This window comes from Eretmochelys imbricata, chromosome 5 (assembly GCF_965152235.1).
Source record: "Eretmochelys imbricata isolate rEreImb1 chromosome 5, rEreImb1.hap1, whole genome shotgun sequence".
Taxonomy (NCBI): domain Eukaryota; kingdom Metazoa; phylum Chordata; order Testudines; family Cheloniidae; genus Eretmochelys; species Eretmochelys imbricata.
In genome coordinates, this window is record NC_135576.1 from 68,948,131 (window position 1) to 68,967,859 (window position 19,729).

The window sequence follows — 19,729 nt, forward strand, 5'->3', positions numbered from 1 at the left end:
TCCATTTGGGTAGGAGGTAAATCTACTGTTACAGGTCCTTCTCCAGGCTCTGGCATGCTCGCTGCCAGCAGAAGAGTCCCAAGTTACTTCAAGGCAGGGGCAGCAGATCACAGTACCGTTGATGGTCAAGTTCTTGAAACGCCTAACTCTTTCTCATACTGTCCAATCCAGGAGTAAACCTAATATGTTGTCCCTGGTACTGGCATCATCCAGCAGATGTTCTCTGTCTCAGGCACCAAGAGGCATGGCACCAGATCCTCCAGATTCTGTTTAAGTCTAAGGTTAGCTCTTGTGCACCATTTTCCTGGGATGGAAGGGCCATTGCTGTCATCAGGAGAATTACCATCCAAGCACCTGTCTGATTTTTGGAAGTTGTTCCAGAGACTGAGACATAGGGAGCGGTTATGGCTGGTGTCCTGTGCCACACTGCTAGCTCTGGGGCATACCTGCTACTTCATGGTCGTCCCCAGTTCCTTGTCCTGTAGTCACCTAGCAGATAGTAAGCTAGATCCTCTGAAGCTATTCAGGCTTCTGTCTCTGATACCGATATTGGTAGTGAGTAAGAAACACAGGCTCATCTAAACTCTAGTACCGGTAGCCTCACCATTCCAGGAAGTTCAAACTTAAACCTTTTGAATTAATCCTCCTTGTCACTGGATAAGATTATGGTATCTGGGGATTCCTCTTCTTTCTTTGACAGCTTCACAGGATATCATCAAATGTAAGAGAGACGCTAGATCTTTTGATATTCAAGATGAGGTAGTTCAGGAATGCTCCCACAGACTGGTTGACATACTCAGTTCTGCGGGGCCTTTCGGAATTCCGGCCATTTTGTATCTTACAAAGTCCTTCTGGCAGACACTGGCTTCTCTGCCCCAGACACACACGAGAACCAAATGTATGTCTGTACTGTAATTAGACATGGATGACTGGGCTGGGCCAGTCGGGCTCGGGCTTGCAAGGCTGTTTAGTTGTACTATTGACTTTCAGGCTCAGGCTGCAGCCTGAGCTTTAGGACCCTCCCACCTTGAAGTTTCCTAGAGCCTAGGCTCCAGCCCGAACCTAAATGTCTACACCAGAATTAAACAGCCCCTTAGCCCGAGCTCTGTGAACCTGAGTCAGATAGTACAGACCAGCCATGGGTTTTTAACTGCAGTGTCATGTCCCTTCTCAATGATATGAGCATTTTTACAGGCACCTCCCCCAGGTTCCTTAGTGATATCAGAGTTGAGTTTCTGCTGCCCCAAAGGGCCAAAAAGAAAAGAAGCTAGTCCTTTTTGGTAGAAAGGCTTATTCAATATCTGGTCTTCAATATCATATCTCCATTCACCGATCCTTATTGGCTAGATACGATTTCTCACACTGGAACAGCATGCTGAAGTTCTCGGACAAGTTGCCAGAGGAGAGTAGGTGTGACTTTCAGGTCATGGTAGAGGAATCTAGTGGCTCGAAATTCACTGCAGGCAACCTTGGATGACAGCTATAGAGTCATGGTGTCTGTCCTAGGCACAGATGTTCCTGGCTGCAGTCATCTCGTCTCTCATCAGAAGTTCAGCAAACAAGCCAGGACCTTCCCTTTGAATGTCATACCCCCTTCTCTCAAAAGACTGATGTGGTGTTGCATAGTTTCAAGGATTCCAGGGCCATATTGAAAGCCGTGGGTATTTACACACCTCTTCCTAAAAGAGAGTAATTCTGACCTTCGTCTCTGCATAAGTATCCCTATCAGTTCAGAAAATGGGGCAAGACACTCAAGAGAAGACCATCACCTGCTCGTCCTAAAGCAGATTTCTCAAGTCAGGGTGTGGCCTCTGGGCAGACTATTTGACAGCTTTGTTGAAGACAAGGGTACTTGCTCACCATGTTATAGTTTCTCCCACCCCTATTTTTTTCAATAGGTTATCCCACTTCCTACAAACTTGAGCCCTCATTGCCACTGCTCAATGGGTTCTAAGCCCCACAGAACTGGAATACATCCTGCAGTTTATTTCTGTTCTTCCTTCCCACTTCCCTCCCTTGTCCTTCTTCAGGGACCATTTTCTCTTCAAGATGTACAGTCCCTTTTACCAGTGGGAGCCATAGAGGAGGTAGCCTCCTCTCCCTTGAGGGAAGGGTTCTATTCTCTCCATTTTCTGATTCCAAAGGGAAAAGGAGGTCTCAGGCCCATTTTGGACTTGTGAGATTTAAACAAATACATAGTTAAAAAAAATATTTTGTGGTCACCCTGGCTGCCATTATTCTCTCTCTAGCCCCCACTGGTACACTTTCCTTGACTTGAGTAATGCATATTTTCATATGACTATCCATCAGAGTCACAGAAAGTTCCGAAGATCTGTGTTCCTGCCACCTCCATCGGGTGGGATGGCAGGAGATAGGGGGATGCAGGCCCACCTGACTCCACTACATCCCAGTCCAGGGCCCTAACAGTGGTTGAGTGGTGTGCTGTTGGGTCAGCGGGGATCCAGCTGCAACATGCTGAACCTGACTCAGGCAGCAACCCAGCCGGATCGTAGTCCTCTGTCCCTGGAAAACTTCCCACCCTTCCTTCGGGGTGTATCTGGATCTCTGGGTTGTCCTCCGTCGCCCCGTGCTAAACTGCAAGTGGTAATCCCAGCTGCTCCTCAGCATCGGGCATGTCTGGTAGCTCAGGCAGTTCAGGTGAGTCTTTAGGGCATCAGAAGTTCTCAGCAGGCTCAGGCTTCAGAAGCAGGGTGGAAGCTTCTGCTTCCCTCAGTGGCTTCCCCCCAAATGAGCTACAGGGCCTGCCTTTTATACTTCCTCTTGCTGTCCTACGCCTCTGCTTCTGGCATGGCGGGTATGGCTTTCCTGGTTCCGCCCACCGGTGGGGTCTGGCCAGTCCTCACTGTCAATCTCCGAGGGAGGCCATGCCTGTCTGCTACAGATATTCCCCTATCTGGACAAGTGGCTATCTTGGGATTGTTTCAAGCACAAAGTAGAAGTTGGTTTCACCAGATGCAATCCCTTTTCTAGTAATTGAGCCCATTGATTAGTGAGGACAAATTGTTGTTTTTTTTCCCCCCAGTTCAGAGAACAGCATTTATAGTGGTGATCCTCGACTCTACATTGGCCAGAATATTCTTGCCACAAGCCAGGTTCTAGATAATACTATATATTTGTGTGTCGCTTAAAAGCCCCTCTGCCCACAATAGTAAGAAGCTGTTTAAGACTTTTGGGGCAGATGGCTGCCTGCATGTACATGAACCAGCGTGCCAGACTTCACCTCAGAATGTTGCAGGGCTGGACGAAGTCAGTTTATTCCTCATCTCATCATCTGTTGGACATGCTGATTCGCATACCTACAGAAGTCGTAACCTCACTAGATTGGTGGAAGGATCCTACCATCATGTGTATGGGAGTTCCCTTTTCCTCTCTGTCCACAATTATAATTATGGATGCTTCATATCTTGGTTGAGAGGCTCACTTAGGGAGCCTGCATACCCAAGGTCTGTGGATGGATCAAGATCTCACCCTACACATAAATGTATCAGAGTTGGCAGGCAATTTGCCTGGAGTGTCAGGTGTTCATCCTTCATATCAAGGAGGCTACCTTACAAATCCTCACAGACGATATTGCGGCAATGTTGTGCGTGAACAGACAGGGAGATGCCAGATCTGATCATCTCTGTCAAGAAGTGATAGATCTATAGGACTTTTGTATCAGCAGTGCAGTATATCTCATAGTCCCCCAACTTCCTGGTGTTCAGAATAGCTTAGCAGATTTTCTAAGCTGAACATTCAGGAAAGACCACAAATGGTCTTTCAAACCAGAGGTTGAGAGATTCATCCTTCAGTCTTAGAAGGTCCCAGAGATAGACCTGTTCATTATTTGATTGAACAGAAAATGCAACTTGTTTTGTTGTAGGGCGTGGCACGGTCTGGGCTCCTTAACAAATTCTTTCCTTCTCTCATGGAAAGCAAAGGCGCTATATGTCTATTCTTCTATTCCTGTGCCCCACAAAGTGTTATGCAAGCTCAAGCAGGACTGAACTCTCATGATCCTCATAAAGCCAGCCTAGCGTTGTCAGTATTGGTTCTTCAGTCTGCTAAATTTCTATCAAGTTGAATATCGCAACCTCAGGAACCTGACCTATCACAGAACCACAGTTGGAAGATGCATCCCAACCCATGCACCCTTCGTCATAAGGTGTGGACGCTCAATGGTTAACATCTCAAGAGGCTGAGTGTTCTGTGGATGTGCAAAACATTCTTATAAAGAGCAGGAAGTTGTCCGCTAAATATGCTTACCTGATGAAGTGGAAGAGTTTGTCCAACTGGTCTCAGTAGAAGTTTATTTTTCTGATCCTGTCTTCTATCCAGCATATCCTGGATTATTTGCTTCACTGGAAACATCAAGACCTCTCTGTAAATTCTGTCAGCATTTACCTGGCAGCTATCTCCATATTCCACCCACCAATCTGTGGTAGATACATGTTTTCTAATCCTAAAACCATTAAATTATTTCAGGTGTGGACAGGCTGTACCCTTATATAGGAGATCCCATTCCCCCATGGGACTTGAATTTGGTACTGTCTATGTGACAGGATCCCCAGGGCGCAGCCTGGGACTGCTTTGCCCCCTTAACTCTCCAGCCTGGGCTGTCTCTCACAATGCTTTGCTCGTGACAAGCAGCAAACTCCTCCAGGTGCTGTGATCACTCAGCACAACTATATGTGGAGCCCCACACCCAGCTGGATTGCATGAATGCTCCCAGAGCCACTCATGAATCACACAGAGAAAGGCACCAGCCAAATCCCTCCAGCTCCCAGCCTTGTACCTCAGGAATATACCGTCTTGCTCTGTTCAGGATGAGCAGTGCACATTTATTAATTGGTTCACCACTTCATCAGTGGAAAGTGGATATACACCAGCCTTTACAAACCTGAGCAGATTTACCACACACTTCAGGCAGACTCACTGGTAAAGATAAACAGTTAAACAAATCTGTTGACTACAAAAGATAGATTTTAAGTGTTTATAAGTGATAAGCAAAAAATCAGAGTGATTAGCAAAATAAAATAAAATATAAGCACGCAGTCTAAAGTCTCAACCCTATTAGACTGGGCAACATCTAGATTAAGCAGTTTTTCTCACCCCACTGGATATTGCAGTTCATCGTGCACAGGTTTCACCCTTGGGCCAGTCTCCTGTTGGAGTCTTCAGTCTTTTTCTGAGTGTGTCTGTTGCTTGCAGCACAGGTGGGGACAGGAGAAAAGGCTAAGCATGGAACCTCTGAGTTCTGTTTTATACCCTCAGCCCCACGTGCTTGGAGAACACAAGTCCAGGCATGTCTGGTGGGCATTGCTGAGTCCCCAGGCAAGGTTGAGTAATTTCCCTGGTGTGGCCTTATGCAGGTGAGTCATTGAATTGTAGCTTCCTTGCTGAACAGTGGCTGTTGATGGGTTGTTTGACACCTGCCCGGGCATTGGTTATTTTCCTTGGCATTGTCTGGAGAGCTAGTATCTGGGAGCTTCCCAAACCCACAGCGTATTTTAGTGACACCATACAACACAATTCTCATAACTTCATATGCATTCATGATATACATATTTTGATAAAACAGTGCCTTTCAGTAGATCATAATCTTTCCCCCTGATACCTCACATGGCCTGTTTAATATGCAATATCTCATATATAAATAAGGAATAAGGAGGTTACAGAATGCTCCCACAAAGTATAGAGTGTCACAATCTACACTCATGGATCCATGTTTGAAGCTGATGGCCACCACCTCTTTGTTACATCTGTCTGTAAAGGTAGCCTTTTTGGTGGCCATTACGTCTGTGACGTGGGTGACCCAGTTATATGCTCTGGCTGCTGATCCTCTATGCGTTACAAAAAGATCACAGTTTTTGTGTGTTATGCTGAATGGAGTCATCAGCTTACATTACAGTGGTTACAGGATTGCAGTGGATGAGAAGTTGGATATGAGTCAGCAGTGTGTCCTTGTTGCCCAGAAGGCTAACAGCATATTAGGCTGCATTAGTAGGAACATTGCCAGCAGATCGAAGTAATTATTCCCCTCTATTTGGCACTGGTCAGACCACATCTGGAGTATTGCATCCAGGTTTGTGCCCCCCACTACAGAAAGGATGTGGACAAATTGGAGAGAGTCCAGCGGAGGGCAACGAAAATGATCAGGGGACTGGAGCACATGACTTATGAGGAGAGGCTGAGGGAACTGGGCTTGTTTAGTCTGCAGAAGAGAAGAGTGAGGGTGGATTTGATAGCAGCCTTCAGCTACCTGAAGGGGGGTTCCAAGGAGGATGGAGCTCGGCTGTTCTCGGTGGCAGATGACAGAACAAGGAGCAATGGTCTCAAGTTGCAGTGGGGAAGGTCTAGGTTGGATATTAGGAAACAGTATTTCACTAGGAGGGTGGTGAAGCACTGGAATGGGTTAACTAGGGAGGTGATGGAATCTCCATCCTTAGCGGTTTTTTAAGGCCTTGATTGACAAAGCCCTGACTGGGATGATTTAGTTGGTGTTGATCCTGCTTTGAGGAGGGGATTGGACTAGATGACCTCCTGAGGTTTCTTCCAACCCTAATCTTCTATGATTCTATGATTAAACCTTTTTCCAGCTCTGATTATCGAGCTTCTAGCCTCTATCTTGAAACTGAAGTTATAAGAACTGATAAATAGAATTGGGGTTGCACTTAGTTCCTCTTACCCCCCCACCCCATTGTTTCCACCCTCAGTCAAGATTTAATTGACCCCATGACAGGTGGATACCATTACTTTCCAATAACAGTGAACTGGTGCATAATAGCTTAAATAATATCTTAATGAATAAAACAATGAACACATAAGTTAGTATGAGCTTTGAGAGGGCTGAAGGCAGTCATCTTCTTCTTAATGCATTAAATACTATTGAAAAAATACCAAAAGCTTTAGAAGTTTGCCTTTTCCGTTATTTTTCACTATGCTAATTGGATAATTTCCAGTTAGCTAAATTCCACACAATTAGCTAATGAGATGCTTGCACTTCTAGTGAACCTGGGTGAATCCTTCTTACTATTTTTTATTTTAATCACAGGCTCTTAACAGAATGTCTGAAGAGTTAAAATAGTGTTATTTTATCTACACGGCTTTAAATTCAGTGTTTTCACCTCTTTTCTTATTATATGTGTTTTTTATTATTTATTAATTACATACTAAATACTGTAGAAACATAGATTAAAATCTCTGTCCAGGGATCTTAAAATCTTAAATACAAAACCAAAACAACCCTCCCTCAGGATTTTCCTTCTCCCATGTACATACATCTGTGTGTCACCTGAGCCCAGCTCACACAAAATGAAGACGTTTCAGAAAAAGGGATAATAAAATCTTTGGTACTTGCCTAAATTTAGAATGCACATTCTAGTATTTCCATAATTGAGTATACCTTTTTTCTCTGTATGCTGCTCAAGACTAGAAATAATGCACTTGATTTGGTGAATTTTAAAGGATGAAAAAAGAACAGACATTTCCTCAATTCCATTTTACTAATGGAAAAGTTTAAAGAAAACTGTTTTTACTAACTGTGTAGTTCCTTTGAGAAAGAAGGGGAGGCGACAACATATAAGCTTGCTGCACTTTGTTTTTATTCTCCTCCTGGTTTTGAAAGCTTTCTGATATTTGACTTGTTCATGCATTGAAGGTCTTAGAGCAGTTAACATAAGTGAGATCTCTTCCTGTTTTTCAAAGAAGCAGTAACTTGGGCATCCTCCAGTTGAGATAAGTGGGTGGGAAAGGTAGAAAAGGGAAACCAAATTACCAATTACAAAAATGTTTTCCCCAATATTGTTTTGATAAGAAAAACTCATTTTAAAATAATCAGTCTTTAATTTGTGCTTCTCCTTTTTCTCTTCAGCATTGTGCTTTTGCTGAGCCAGAAGCAAGCACTGGAGGAACTCAAGCAAACAGTTCAGCAATTAAGATGCACTGAGGCAAAATTGTCAGCCCAGAAAGAACTTCTAGAACAAAAAGTTCAGGAGAATGATGGGAAAGAGCCACCTCCAGTAGTAAATTATGAAGAAGATGACAGATCAGTCACTTCTATGGTAAGTCCCGTGCTTATACTGAACCATGCAGCCACTCATGCTGTTGAATTGCTCATCTTTGGGGTCAGAGGCCTGACTGCTTAGCAAAGAACATCGTATAGTTGCAGGCAGCCAACTGAGAGGGAGTCATAGTACCATCTAGAGGGACCAGCCAACTCTATTGATTGGCTGGGTCTTTCTCCATCTGTGAACTTTTGAGGGGATGGTGAAAACTACCTTTGCCTCATATTCAGAGAATGTATTCAGGGGAGAGGGTGGACTGTCTTTCCACTTAACAGCAGGTAGGGGACTGTAAATACAATTGCTTGTTCTATTGCAATTACTGCCCATAAAATCATTCTGGAGCAGAGATGTAGCAGAGTGTATCACTGTTTTAGGGAGTTCCCATTATTCAGTAATGAAGAACTGCATATATCTGTACACCTATAATGTGATTTTTTGAGAATATTTTAATAAATCATTGTAAGTTGTCTTTTGTTGGGCTGTTGGTCAAAATAATAGACTGCTCCAGTAGTGTATTCTTGGGCATTGCTTGCTTCATATGCTGGAAGAGGGTAATTACAGCAGTTAGACAAGCAGGAGTACTTCACAGACCTCTATGCTGAAGAGATTCTGTTTATGTTGGGGAGGCAAGTAATGTTAGCCTTTCCTTGTCAGCTACCTGTAAAGTCAGGAAGATGTGGTAAGCTAACTAACTGCTTCAATAATGTGGGAGGAGAGAGATTTGCATGCCAAACCATGTAAGAAAATGGCAACAAGCCAGGATGTTTCTAGATTTCTTTGGCACGAGAGGGTGTGTGGAGGTGTGTGCGTGTGAGAAAATACAGTTAAATGTTCTAGCTTCATTATGAAACTAGTGAGTTGGCTTGGATTTTGGAGTTTGTAGAAACCCTACCCTCAGTGACCTTTGGACAAACTTTATCATTTGGTTTATGTTCACGAAACCTAAGAGGACTTTAGGCAGATGTACATAAAACTGTCTGCTCCAAATCTTAATGTTAAAATTAAAAACTCTCATCAAAAATGATTGGTTTAGGTAAGATGTTCATTAAATTACAACTTAGTTCTCAGTTTTTAGACTTCCCCACCCTTTATATTATAGTTTGTTGTGTTGGCAAAGCTGAAATTTCCTATTTTGTCTCAGGCTAATCAACAAAAATATTAGAAATCATAACTACATGAATTTTTTTAGTCAGTGTCCTGTGTTCCTTCTATATGGTGCAGGTCAGCTTTTGTGCTGCCACTTTCAAAATACTCTCTGTATCTGTCGTGACTGAGTGCTGAGATCTGACATGTGGGTCAGCACTCTGATCAACATAACCTCAATTAGTGTCCCCCAACCCCTGATAATGGCTGATTGAGTCATTAGCTAATCAGAAGGAGAGTGTGGGGAGTAAGAAACTAATTAGCCCTCAGCTCACCATCCTGATAAAAAAGCCTTAAGGAAATGTTTCAGAGAGAGGAGGACAGGGCTAGCTGAGCCTGGAATGAAGGAGCTCCCTAGAGAGAGGGAGACTGCCTTTCCTCCTAGGGCCCTAGTCAATGCAGGCTGAAAGGAGTAGAGGTTAAAACTGTGGTGTTGCACTATACTACTGTTAGTGGACAGGTTTTAGAATAAAATACAGCCTGCATACAAGATGAAAGTGGGTCTGAGCAGTTTCTGGGGCATCAGAGGTGAGGGACACAGTGTGACTCTGTCTCACACTCTAATTTTGTACATGGTTATATGAGCGCACACACTGCGCTTCACTTTTGTTCTTGGCTGCACACGCACCATTATAGCAATTTGAATATTAGCCGCTAGCAGACAAGATACTTAAAAATTGGGTTATGGCTTTGGACCTCATGGAAAGGTCTGAAATAAACCATCCAACTTTTTTTAAATGATCAGATGACGTGTGTGTGTGTGTGTGTGTGTGTGTGTTTATATATCTGGAACCACTTGGACTGTTAGCAGGAACTTGGCATAATTGGAAGGCTTAGGGCTAGTCTACACTAGAAGTGCTATGGTAGCTCAGCTGCGCTGTTGTAGTACATCCGGTGAAGATACTCTAGGCCAACTGGAGAGAGCTCTCCCGTCGCCATAATAACTCCATCTCCATGAGAGGTGGTAGTTATGTCAGCAGGAGAAGCTCTCCCACTGACATAGTGCTGTCTACACCGGTGCTTAGGTGTAATTTCTGTCGCTCAGGGGTATGGATTATTCACAGCTCTGAGCAATGTAAATTATATGAAAGTAAGTGGTAGTGTAGACAAGCCCTTAGTTTCTAGGCTTTCTAATGATCCCACACAGAAGCCCCACTTCACCCACTAAATGACTGCAGATATAAAGAAATAGAAATTACACTAGCTAATGTTTTTGAACAGAATTAATTTCAGTAAAATATCCAAAATAAAATGCTATTGTAAACACTATTAAGTTTGTGTTATATGTGGGCTTTGGAAGAACTAACTTCAGAAGTCAAGGTTGGAAGAGATTTTCGTAATGTTCTAACCAGGCAGTGATACTAAAGTATTTATAAAAACTGGTGCTGTGTAGCCAGTCCGAGGCTTCAGAAGACTTTTTTTTTCTGTATTTTGAACTATTTTTTCCCTCATCCCCTTCTCTCCCTCCTAGCCTGCGCAAATCTCTGTGTCTTTTTCTAGCCATGCAACATGGATTCTCATCCAAATACTTGATTACATTTTTTGTAATGAACATTCTTCTTTGAGTGCTTGCTCATGTCAGTTCCATTCTAGGTGTGTGCATGCCCATGTGTATAGTTGTCAGAGGTTTTTGCCTTTGTGGTATCCGTAGGATCGGCTCTGGCACCCTCTGGAGTGCCGTGGTCATGTGTTGGCATATCAGGCACCGCCGCCCTACACCCTCTCAGTTCCTTCTTACCACCTGTTATGGTTGGTCGGTGCACCTTCCCCTCTTCCTGTACTTCGTTTCTCAGTGCCCTGTAAATAGTTTGTTTACAGTTACTTAATAAGTAGTTGTTAAGTAGTGTCGTTAGGGAGTTAGTCCCAGCGAGGACTTTGTCCCAGGTGTGGCATGCCCCAGTCTCTGTGTTCTAACCCCTGTTCTGCCTGCCACAGGCCTCTGCCTGTGAGTGACCCCCATAGCAGCTGTCTGAAGTGCTTGGGGGAATTACATTTAAAGGTCAGGTGTCAGATTTGTAAAAACTTTGGTCCAAGAACCCAGAAGGATTGTGATATTTGTTTGAGGCTTAGAGGCTGCACTTCACCCAGCGTCTGAGCCCTACTGGCAAGACTCTATGCCCACCATGTAGTCCTTAGTTCGTAGTGCACCCCTGGCACCGGGATTGGCCCGGCACCGCTTCCCCTCGCCGAGGCCCAGAAGGGGTCAAAAAAACAGGACTCCCCTGCCAGAGCAAAAAAGGTGAAGTGACGTCAGGCAAAGGACCTAATTCGGGCCACCACCCACACCAGAGTCGAATAGGGTGCCTCTCTGATTGGACCCACTAGGTCCCCCAGAGATCTGCCGCTGACTCCTGGGAGTGGCAGGAGACAGAGACTCACTAATGGGCTGCCATGGAGCCTCCATGACGTTGGATCCGGCGAAGGCTCCCTACGGGGGCAAGCCAACTATAAGAGCCCCCCAGAGGACTAGTGAATGTCATCGGTCCTTGAAGCTGAGGCGGAGTTCCCTGTCTCTACAGTGGAGGGCTCTGGTTGGCTGGCACCGCGTTTGCGATCTCCATCAACTAGACACAAGTTGCTCAGAGGGAGATGTTGGACACTGTACATCTGGCACCAATCGACCTCATATCCACCAACTCCATGTCGCAGATCCCCGTCTCCCAGATCTCTGGGGCAGTACCAATCTTCCTGTTCCCAGCACTGATCCCCAGGAATACGTTCCTATGCACTGCTCACCTACGGCGACAGTTAGACATCAAACTCCAGCATCGACGGCCCCTCCATGGTCTTTGGAAGGGGATTCCTCCGGGTCAGATCAGGAATTCAGCTCCTTGCTGAGGCAGTAGTGGCCCGCTTGAGCATCAGAGACCACATCAGCCTTCACGATGCCGACCTGGCAGCTGGGTCAGTGGCCTGCTCAGTGGTCTTACTGTAATGCGTTGGGCATGCCAGTTGCTGATGCCCTTCTCTCACCACTCTTCAGTGGCCACTTCAGAAAAACAGCCTATGGCACTGGGCTCGGTGCACGGAGCGGAATAGGACACTGGGGCAAAGGAGTGAATACCCATCCCTAAAGTCCCTTCCTCCATGGGGAATGATGCTCCAGGCCCTCCCCTGGTGGTTCAGTCATCCTCTTCATCGCCTGATGAGGCAGTGGCTGGACCATCTTGCGCTAATCCACCTGATAATTTCAAAGAGTATCAAGCTCTGTTCCGAAGGGTGGTCATGAACTTGAGCTTGGAGGTGGAGATGTCGGAGCAGTCGAACACCTTGTTTGATATGCTCTCTGCAGCAGCCCCCTCTCAAGTTGCGCTGTCAGTACATGAGTGTGTCCTAAAAATAGCTAAAGCCTTCTGCCAAATTCCGTCCTCCATCCCTCCCACCTCCAGAAAGGCTGAAAAGAAGTATTTTGTCTTGGCCAAGGGGTTTTAATACTTATATACCCATCCGCCCCCAGGTTCGCTGGTTGTCTGCGGCCAACGAGAAGGACAGGCAGAGGCAAACCAGTTCTACCCCAAAGAATAAAGAAGTCAAAAGACTGAACCTTTTGGGGAGGAAGATTTATTCAACGGCCAGCCTTCAGTTCAGGGTGGCAAACCACCAGGTGATAGCGGGGAGATATAACTTTAATCTGCGTGACTCCCTCAGGAAACTTAAGGATTATCTGCTCCTGGATTTGTCCCGAGAGTTTGTAGCTCTAGTAGAGGAGGGCACGACAGCGGCCAGATGTTCCCTCCAGATGGCCTGGGACGCAGTTGACTCGGCGGCCAAGATGGTCGCATTGGCCATGATTGAGGCGCAATTCATGACTTCAAACGCGGGCCTGTCCCAGGAGATGCAGTCCTCCATTCAGGACCTCCCATCTGATGGGAATGAACTCTTTGTAGAACAGACGAATGTGAGGCTGCATGGGCTTAAAGCCCCACTGGCCACCCTCTGTTTGCTGGGCACAGTTGGCGAGGAAACAATTCAGGCTTCCCCCACCTCCCAGGCCTTGGCCATCTTAGCAGGGCTCCGCTAGGAGAAGGGACAGAAACACAAGTTTCAGTCGTCGCTGTCCATCCACCTCCTGCTCACTAGCTCAGCCTGGCCCTGCAGAACACTTGGGGGCCAGAAGTGCTTGTTTTGATGGTGCACTCAAGAGCAACACCCCAATTAATATGGATCCACCTTACCCCTTTCTCGACTGTTTACGTCTCTTCCATCTGGCCTGGTTGCAAGTCACATCAGACTGCTGGATTTAGGAATATTAGATCTGGGCTACACCCTGCAATTCTTGGCTATACCCTCCCTCCCATTCCTGTTCCCCGTCCCTCTTCAGGGACCCTTCTCATGAGCAACTCCTCATTCAGGAGGTCGAAAATCTTCTGAAGCTGGGGATGGTGGAGAGGTCCCTCGGGAAATGAGGTGGAAAAGGGTTCTATTCCTGCTACTTTCTAATCCTGAAAGCAAAAGGGGGCCTAAGACCCATTCTGGACCTGCAGCAACTCAACAAATACACCGGACCCTCGCTAGAAGGCGGGATTTGGGATCCATGCCAAGTACCGCGTTATAGCAGGGACCGCATTAAAATGAAATTACTGTTGTCAAGGTTCCTCCCCCACTCTGAACTCTAGGGTACAGATGTGGGGACCTGCATGAAAACCTCCTAAGCTTACTTTTACCAGCTTAGATTAAAACTTCCCCAAGGTACAAATTAATTTTATCCTTTGTCCTTGGAATATCCACTGCCACCACCAAACTCTAACTGGGTTTACTGGGAAACGTAGTTTGGACACGTCTTTCCCCCCAAAATCCTCCCAACCCTTGCACCCCACTTACTGGGAAAGGTTTGGTAAAAATCCTCACCAATTTGCATAGGTGACCACAGACCCAAACCCTTGGATCTGAGAACAATGAAAAAGCATTCAGTTTTCTTACAAGAAGACTTTTAATAGAAATAGAAGTAAACAGAAGTAAAGGAATCACCTCTGTAAAATCAGGATGGTAGATACCGTACAGGGTAATTAGATTCAAAATATAGAGAATCCCTCTAGGCAAAACCTTAAGTTACAAAAAAGACACACAGACAGAAATAGTCATTCTATTCAGCACAGTTCTTTTCTCAGCCATTTAAAGAAATCATAATCTAACACATACCTAGCTAGATTACTTACTAAAAGTTCTAAGACTCCATTCCTGTTCTATCCCTGCCAAAAGCAGCATATAGACAGACACAGACCCTTTGTTTCTCTCCCTCCTCCCAGCTTTTGAAAGTAGCTTGTCTCCTCATTGGTCATTTTGGTCAGGTGCCAGCGAGGTTACCTTTAGCTTCTTAACCCTTTACAGGTGAGAGGATTTTTCCTCTGGCCAGGAGGGATTTTAAAGGGGTTTAGCCTTCCCTTTATATTTATGACAACTGTATACTGTAAATGTCACATCCATAAAGTATAGAAAACCTTAGAAAATAAACTCCTACTTGAAGGAAACAATAAACGAGAAAAAAAGTGTTGCTTTATTAGAGATTTAAAGTAGACGTTACAATAAGCTAGTCTAGTTTTTCTTTAAAAAGTCGCTGAGTTGCTTCTGCTTCTTGCTGCTGTGCTGCTTCCGCTTAGCAGACTGCAAAAGACTATGTAGCTGCATAATTTTTACAGGCTCAACGTCTTGCGTCTCAAACCATCTCAAAGTAGTCTCTAAGCTGGCTATAGTCGCAGATGACGTCCACTTCATCTTCCTCTTCTTCTTCCACGGCGAAGACCAATTCTTTAGCTTCTGGAATGTTGTTTGGTTGTACTGCCTGAAGTATTTGGTCATCTGTTAAACTTTCAGCAATGGGACAATATTCTTCTGCTTCATTGTTGCCTCTTACCCAGGACTCGATATTTTGTGGCAGAACAGTAACACAGAGCCTGGACAGTTGCTGGCACAGCTCCTCCATCTACTCCATGTCTGTTGTTCCAACTTTCTCCTCTGTAAATCCCTCAAAGTTGAATTCCTCATCAGACTGTGATCTGCTTTCTTCACTTTCTTCCAGGAGCGGGTGGCCAAACGACTCTCTCAGTCCCACCATCCAATAGCGGTTTATCATTTCAGCGTGTAATAAATTCCAGGAATCGCCACCAATGTGTAAAGTTTTTTTTATAGTCAGCTTCTTCAGAAAATCGGTGACAGACAACTTGCTTTCTATCATTTGTCCATTTGTTCCATCGATAGTGCTGCTTAAAAATGGCGATAACACTTTGATCAAGCGGCTGGATTTTGGAAGTTGTGTTTTTAGGTAAGTATTCAACCCATATTTTACCATCACGGGTTCTGAGTCTTTCGGCCGAACGATGTACTAGACAGTTGTCTAGCAAAAGAACAGCCTTTTCTTCTAAGCGTTTTGCCCGCAAATGCTGTCGCACAGAAGGGACAAATGCGGTGAAGAACCGTTGTTCAAAAATCTCTCTTGTCATCTAGCAATTTTTGGAGTTCTTGTATGAAAATGGTGGGCAATTCACATTTAAAGCACCGAGGCATGTGAGACTTTCCAATGCACAGTGGTTTTAATTTATGCTTGCCTGTTGCGTTCACACAAAACAATAAAGTAAAGTGATCTTTTGCCTGTTTATATCCTCCTTTCTTACGTTCATCTGTTCTGACAGTCAGGGTTTTATCAGGCAACATTGTATTATAATTTCCTGTTTCGTCTGCATTGTAAACCTGTTCCACCGAGTAACCCTTTGCCTGTAAAATTTCCCTCAGCTTCACAGGATACAATTGCACGTCATGGTTGTCAGCAGAGCGTTTTTCTCCCGAAACTGCAATCTGAGAGATTTTGTGTCTTTTCTGAAATTGCCATAGCCAACCTGAACTCGCCTTAAAATAGCTGAATTCGCCATTAAGTTCCCGGTTGAATTTTTCTGCTTGTATGGCTATAAGCGGACCACAGATTGGAATGCCTTTCTGCTGTTCTTGCACAAACCAAATGTACACCACAGAATCAAGATCTGCATCATTTGCTAAACAGGCTCGTTTTCTTTGAAGGCCATGCTTTTCATCCAGGTTATGAATGTAAGTTCAGAGCTTGTCAGCATTCTTTAGCCATCCACGAAAGGTGGACTCATTAATGCCAATATCGTGGCTGATCTTTGCCTGGGTTTCGCCATTTCTAAGTCATTCGATAGTGTCCATTTTCTCTTGCACCGAGTAAGCTTTCCTTTTGCCTAACATTTTTGACATCTTTCTAAAGATCAATACTATACCTGTAAATTTTTATTACATTACATTTGCGTGGTGTTCTAGGCCTACAGCAGTTGTCTTAGGGCTTGTCTACACTACTAGATCGGGGTAGATCTAAGATATGCAACTTCAGCTACGTGAACAGCTGATGCTTTCCTGTGGACTGTGCTTTCGCTCCTCAAGCTGATGGAGTACTAGAGTCAACAGGAGAGCGCTAAACGATTGTTTTATTGCATCTATACTAAAAAAAAAAAAAAAATTATACTGTACAGTACTTAAATTTGGGATCCACGGCCACGACCACGTTATATCCGAATTAGCGTTATATAGATGTGTGTTCTAACGAGGGTCCGGTGTATCTCAAGAAGTTGAAGTTACTCATGGTCTCCCTGGCCTCCGTCATTCCCTTCCTGGATCTGGGAGACTGGTATGCCGCTCTCAAACTCAAGGATGCTTATTTTCATATTTCCATCTTTCACAGACACAGACGGTTCCTCAGTTTTGTGGTGGGCTAGCACCACTTGCAATTTACGGCGCTACCCTTTGGTTTCTCGTTGGCCCCGCAGGTATTCACAAAATCCATGGCCTTGGGAGCTGCTTATCTGAGACATTGAGGGGTCCACGTCTATCCTTATCTCGATGATTGGCTCATCAAGGGCAGATCGTGGGATCTAGTGCAGAGGAATCTCGATCTGGTGCACTCCACCTGTCTCAACCTGGGCCTGTTAGTAAACAAAAAGAAATCAACCCTTATACCAGTGCAATAAATAGAATTCCTGGGGGCTGTCCTCTACTACAGGCTGTCCTTTTCTGAGCCTTCCTTTTGGAGACCTGTTTTCAAGCCACGTCAGACTCGTACAGGGCCACCCGCTCATTACCACCTGCACCTGCCTGAGGTTATTAGGCCATATGGCAGCTTGCACTTATGTGGTCCGTCGTGCCTGGCTTCATTTCCAGCCTCTGCAAGCGTGGCTGGCATCGCTCTGCATCCCCACAAGGCATGATCTTGACCTGGTAGTCAGAGTACCAGACTCCATCTGGTCGTCACTTTAATGGTGGTTGAACCCCAGTTCACTGTTGGAGGGAGTTCCCTTTGTGGCCCTGTCCCTATCGCTGACCCTGGTTTCTGATGCCTCGGACCTGGTCTAGGAAGCCTATCTGGGTGACTTCAGCACACAAGGCTGCTGGGTCATGGGACGATCGCTCCCTCCACATAAATGTCAGGGAGCTCAAAGCTGTTCGCATGGTCTGCCTGGCTTTCCGGTCCCACCTGGAGGGCAGGGTGGTACAAGTCCAGGTGGACAACACTCTCTTGCAATGTTTTATCTGAACGAGCAGGGCGGGGCCAGGTTGTCAGCCCTTTGCCAGAAAGCTCTCTGGTTCTGGGTCTTCTGTGTGCAGTATGCCATTCATCTTGTGGCCACACACCTTCCAGGGACCAGGAATGTACTAGCAGATCACCTCAGCAGTACCTTCTCATCTTGCCACGGTGGTCAGAGTGATCCTCCAAAGGTGGGGAATTACCCAAGTGGAGTCGTTCGTGACCCATTAGAAAAGGAAATGCCATGTGTTCTGTTCAGTTCGGGGGCTTGACAGAGGCTCCCTGTCAGACGCCTTCTTAGTCCCGTTGGGGCTCTCTGATGTATGCCTTCCCACCAGTGCCATTAATCCACAACAGCCTCATAAAGATCAAACAGGACAGGGCAAAGGTAATCCTGATAGCCCTGGTTTGGCCTCGCCAACATTTGTGGACCTCTTGGTGGTGGCCGCACTGCAGCTGCCTCTCTGGATGGATCTGCTGTCCCAGAACCACGGTGGTCTCCTGCACCTGAACTTGGCAACGCTGCACCTTACTGCTTGGCTGCTGCATGGTTAAATGCAGATGGGGAGGAGTTCTTGGCCTGTGTCCAACAGATCCTGTTGGACAGCAGGAAGCCCCTCTATTAGGGCCACCTACCTGGCCAGATGGAGACAGTTCACATGCTGGGTCTTGGACCGGGGTATTAGGCCTGAACAGGCCTCGCTGCAGTGAATCCTGGACTACCTTCTGCATCTCCGGCTCCAGGGCTTGTCCTTTTTTATCAGTTAAGGTCCACTTGGGTGCTATATCAGTCTTTCACCCTGCATTCCAGGGTAGGTCGGTCTTCGCTCATGACATGACAGTCCCTCCTTGGGACCTGAATCTAGTGCTGGCACAGCTCATGGTGGCCCCCTTCAAGCCATGGGCTTCCTGTTACCTGCTTCTACTCTCCTGGAAGGTGTCCTTCCTGGTGGCGATAAAATCTGCCCGTTGGGTCTCTGAGATTAGGGCACTTACCTCGGAGCCACCTTATACAGTGTTTTTCAAGGACAAGGTCCAGGTATGACTGCACCCAGCCTTCCTGCCCAAGGTTGTCTCACATGAGCCAGGACATATACTGTCTTCTTCCCAAACTCTCATCAGTCTGAGGAGGAGCTTAGATTGCGCTCTCTGGATGTCAGGAGAGTGCTAGCCTTTTACATTGGAAGGACCAAGTCATTTAGTAAGTCAACATAGCTATTCGTCGCGGTGGCGGACAGAATAAAAGATCAACCGGTGTCCATCTAGAGGATTTCATCATGGATTGCCGCCCTATATCTGGTTTTTCTATGAGCAGGTGAAATTGTCTTCACCTGCGATTGTAACTGCCCACTTGATTGTAACTGCCCACTCCTCGGCGGCCTTCCTGGCCTACGTTCCAATTCAAGCTGTCTGTAGAGCCGCTACCTGGTCATCTGTTCACATGTTCATGTCTCAGCAAGCATGAGATGAGATTGGCTTCGGTAGAGTAGTGCTGCACACCGCCCAACTGTGAACTCCGAGCCCACCTCCGTGGATGCTGCTTGTGAGACATCTAGAATGGAATCGACATGAGCAAGCACTCGAAGAAGAAAAATGGTTACCTACCTTTCATAACTGTTGTTCTTTGAGATGTGTTGCTCATGTTCATTCCATTATCCACCCTTCTACCCCTCTGTCGGAGTTGCTGGCAAGAAGGAAGTGAGAGGGCCTAGGGCTGGCGGTGGCTGATATACCACTGCGTGAGCGCAGCACTCCAGAGGGTGTCACAGCCGACCCCACAGATGCTGCTAAGTCAAAAATCTCTGATAACTGTGCATATGGGCGCGCGCACACCTACAATGGAACATGGACATGTTCTTGAAGAACAGTTATGAAGGGTAGGTAACTGGGTTTTTTTCCGTTTGTAATCAATTAAATAGATTATTTGAATAATAAAGCTACATTCTACTGAGTAACCTTCAGTAATCAGCCTTGGTTTCTTTAGCTGAGTTGGTGA

The 19,729-nt window shown here is 45.7% G+C and overlaps 1 protein-coding gene across 3 annotated transcripts in view; it reads left to right on the forward strand.

The window, feature by feature from the left end:
• Window positions 1-19,729, forward strand: part of FER (FER tyrosine kinase) — a 446,225-nt gene that overhangs the window by 119,178 nt on the left and 307,318 nt on the right. For all 3 annotated transcript variants that reach the window (XR_013346171.1, XM_077817292.1, XM_077817291.1), the window contains one exon: window positions 7,874-8,063. Coding sequence is in view for 2 of the 3 variants with exons in the window: in XM_077817292.1 (XP_077673418.1) it covers window positions 7,874-8,063 (190 nt within the window). In the remaining variant the exon portion in view is untranslated. The remainder of the gene's footprint in view (window positions 1-7,873; window positions 8,064-19,729) is intronic.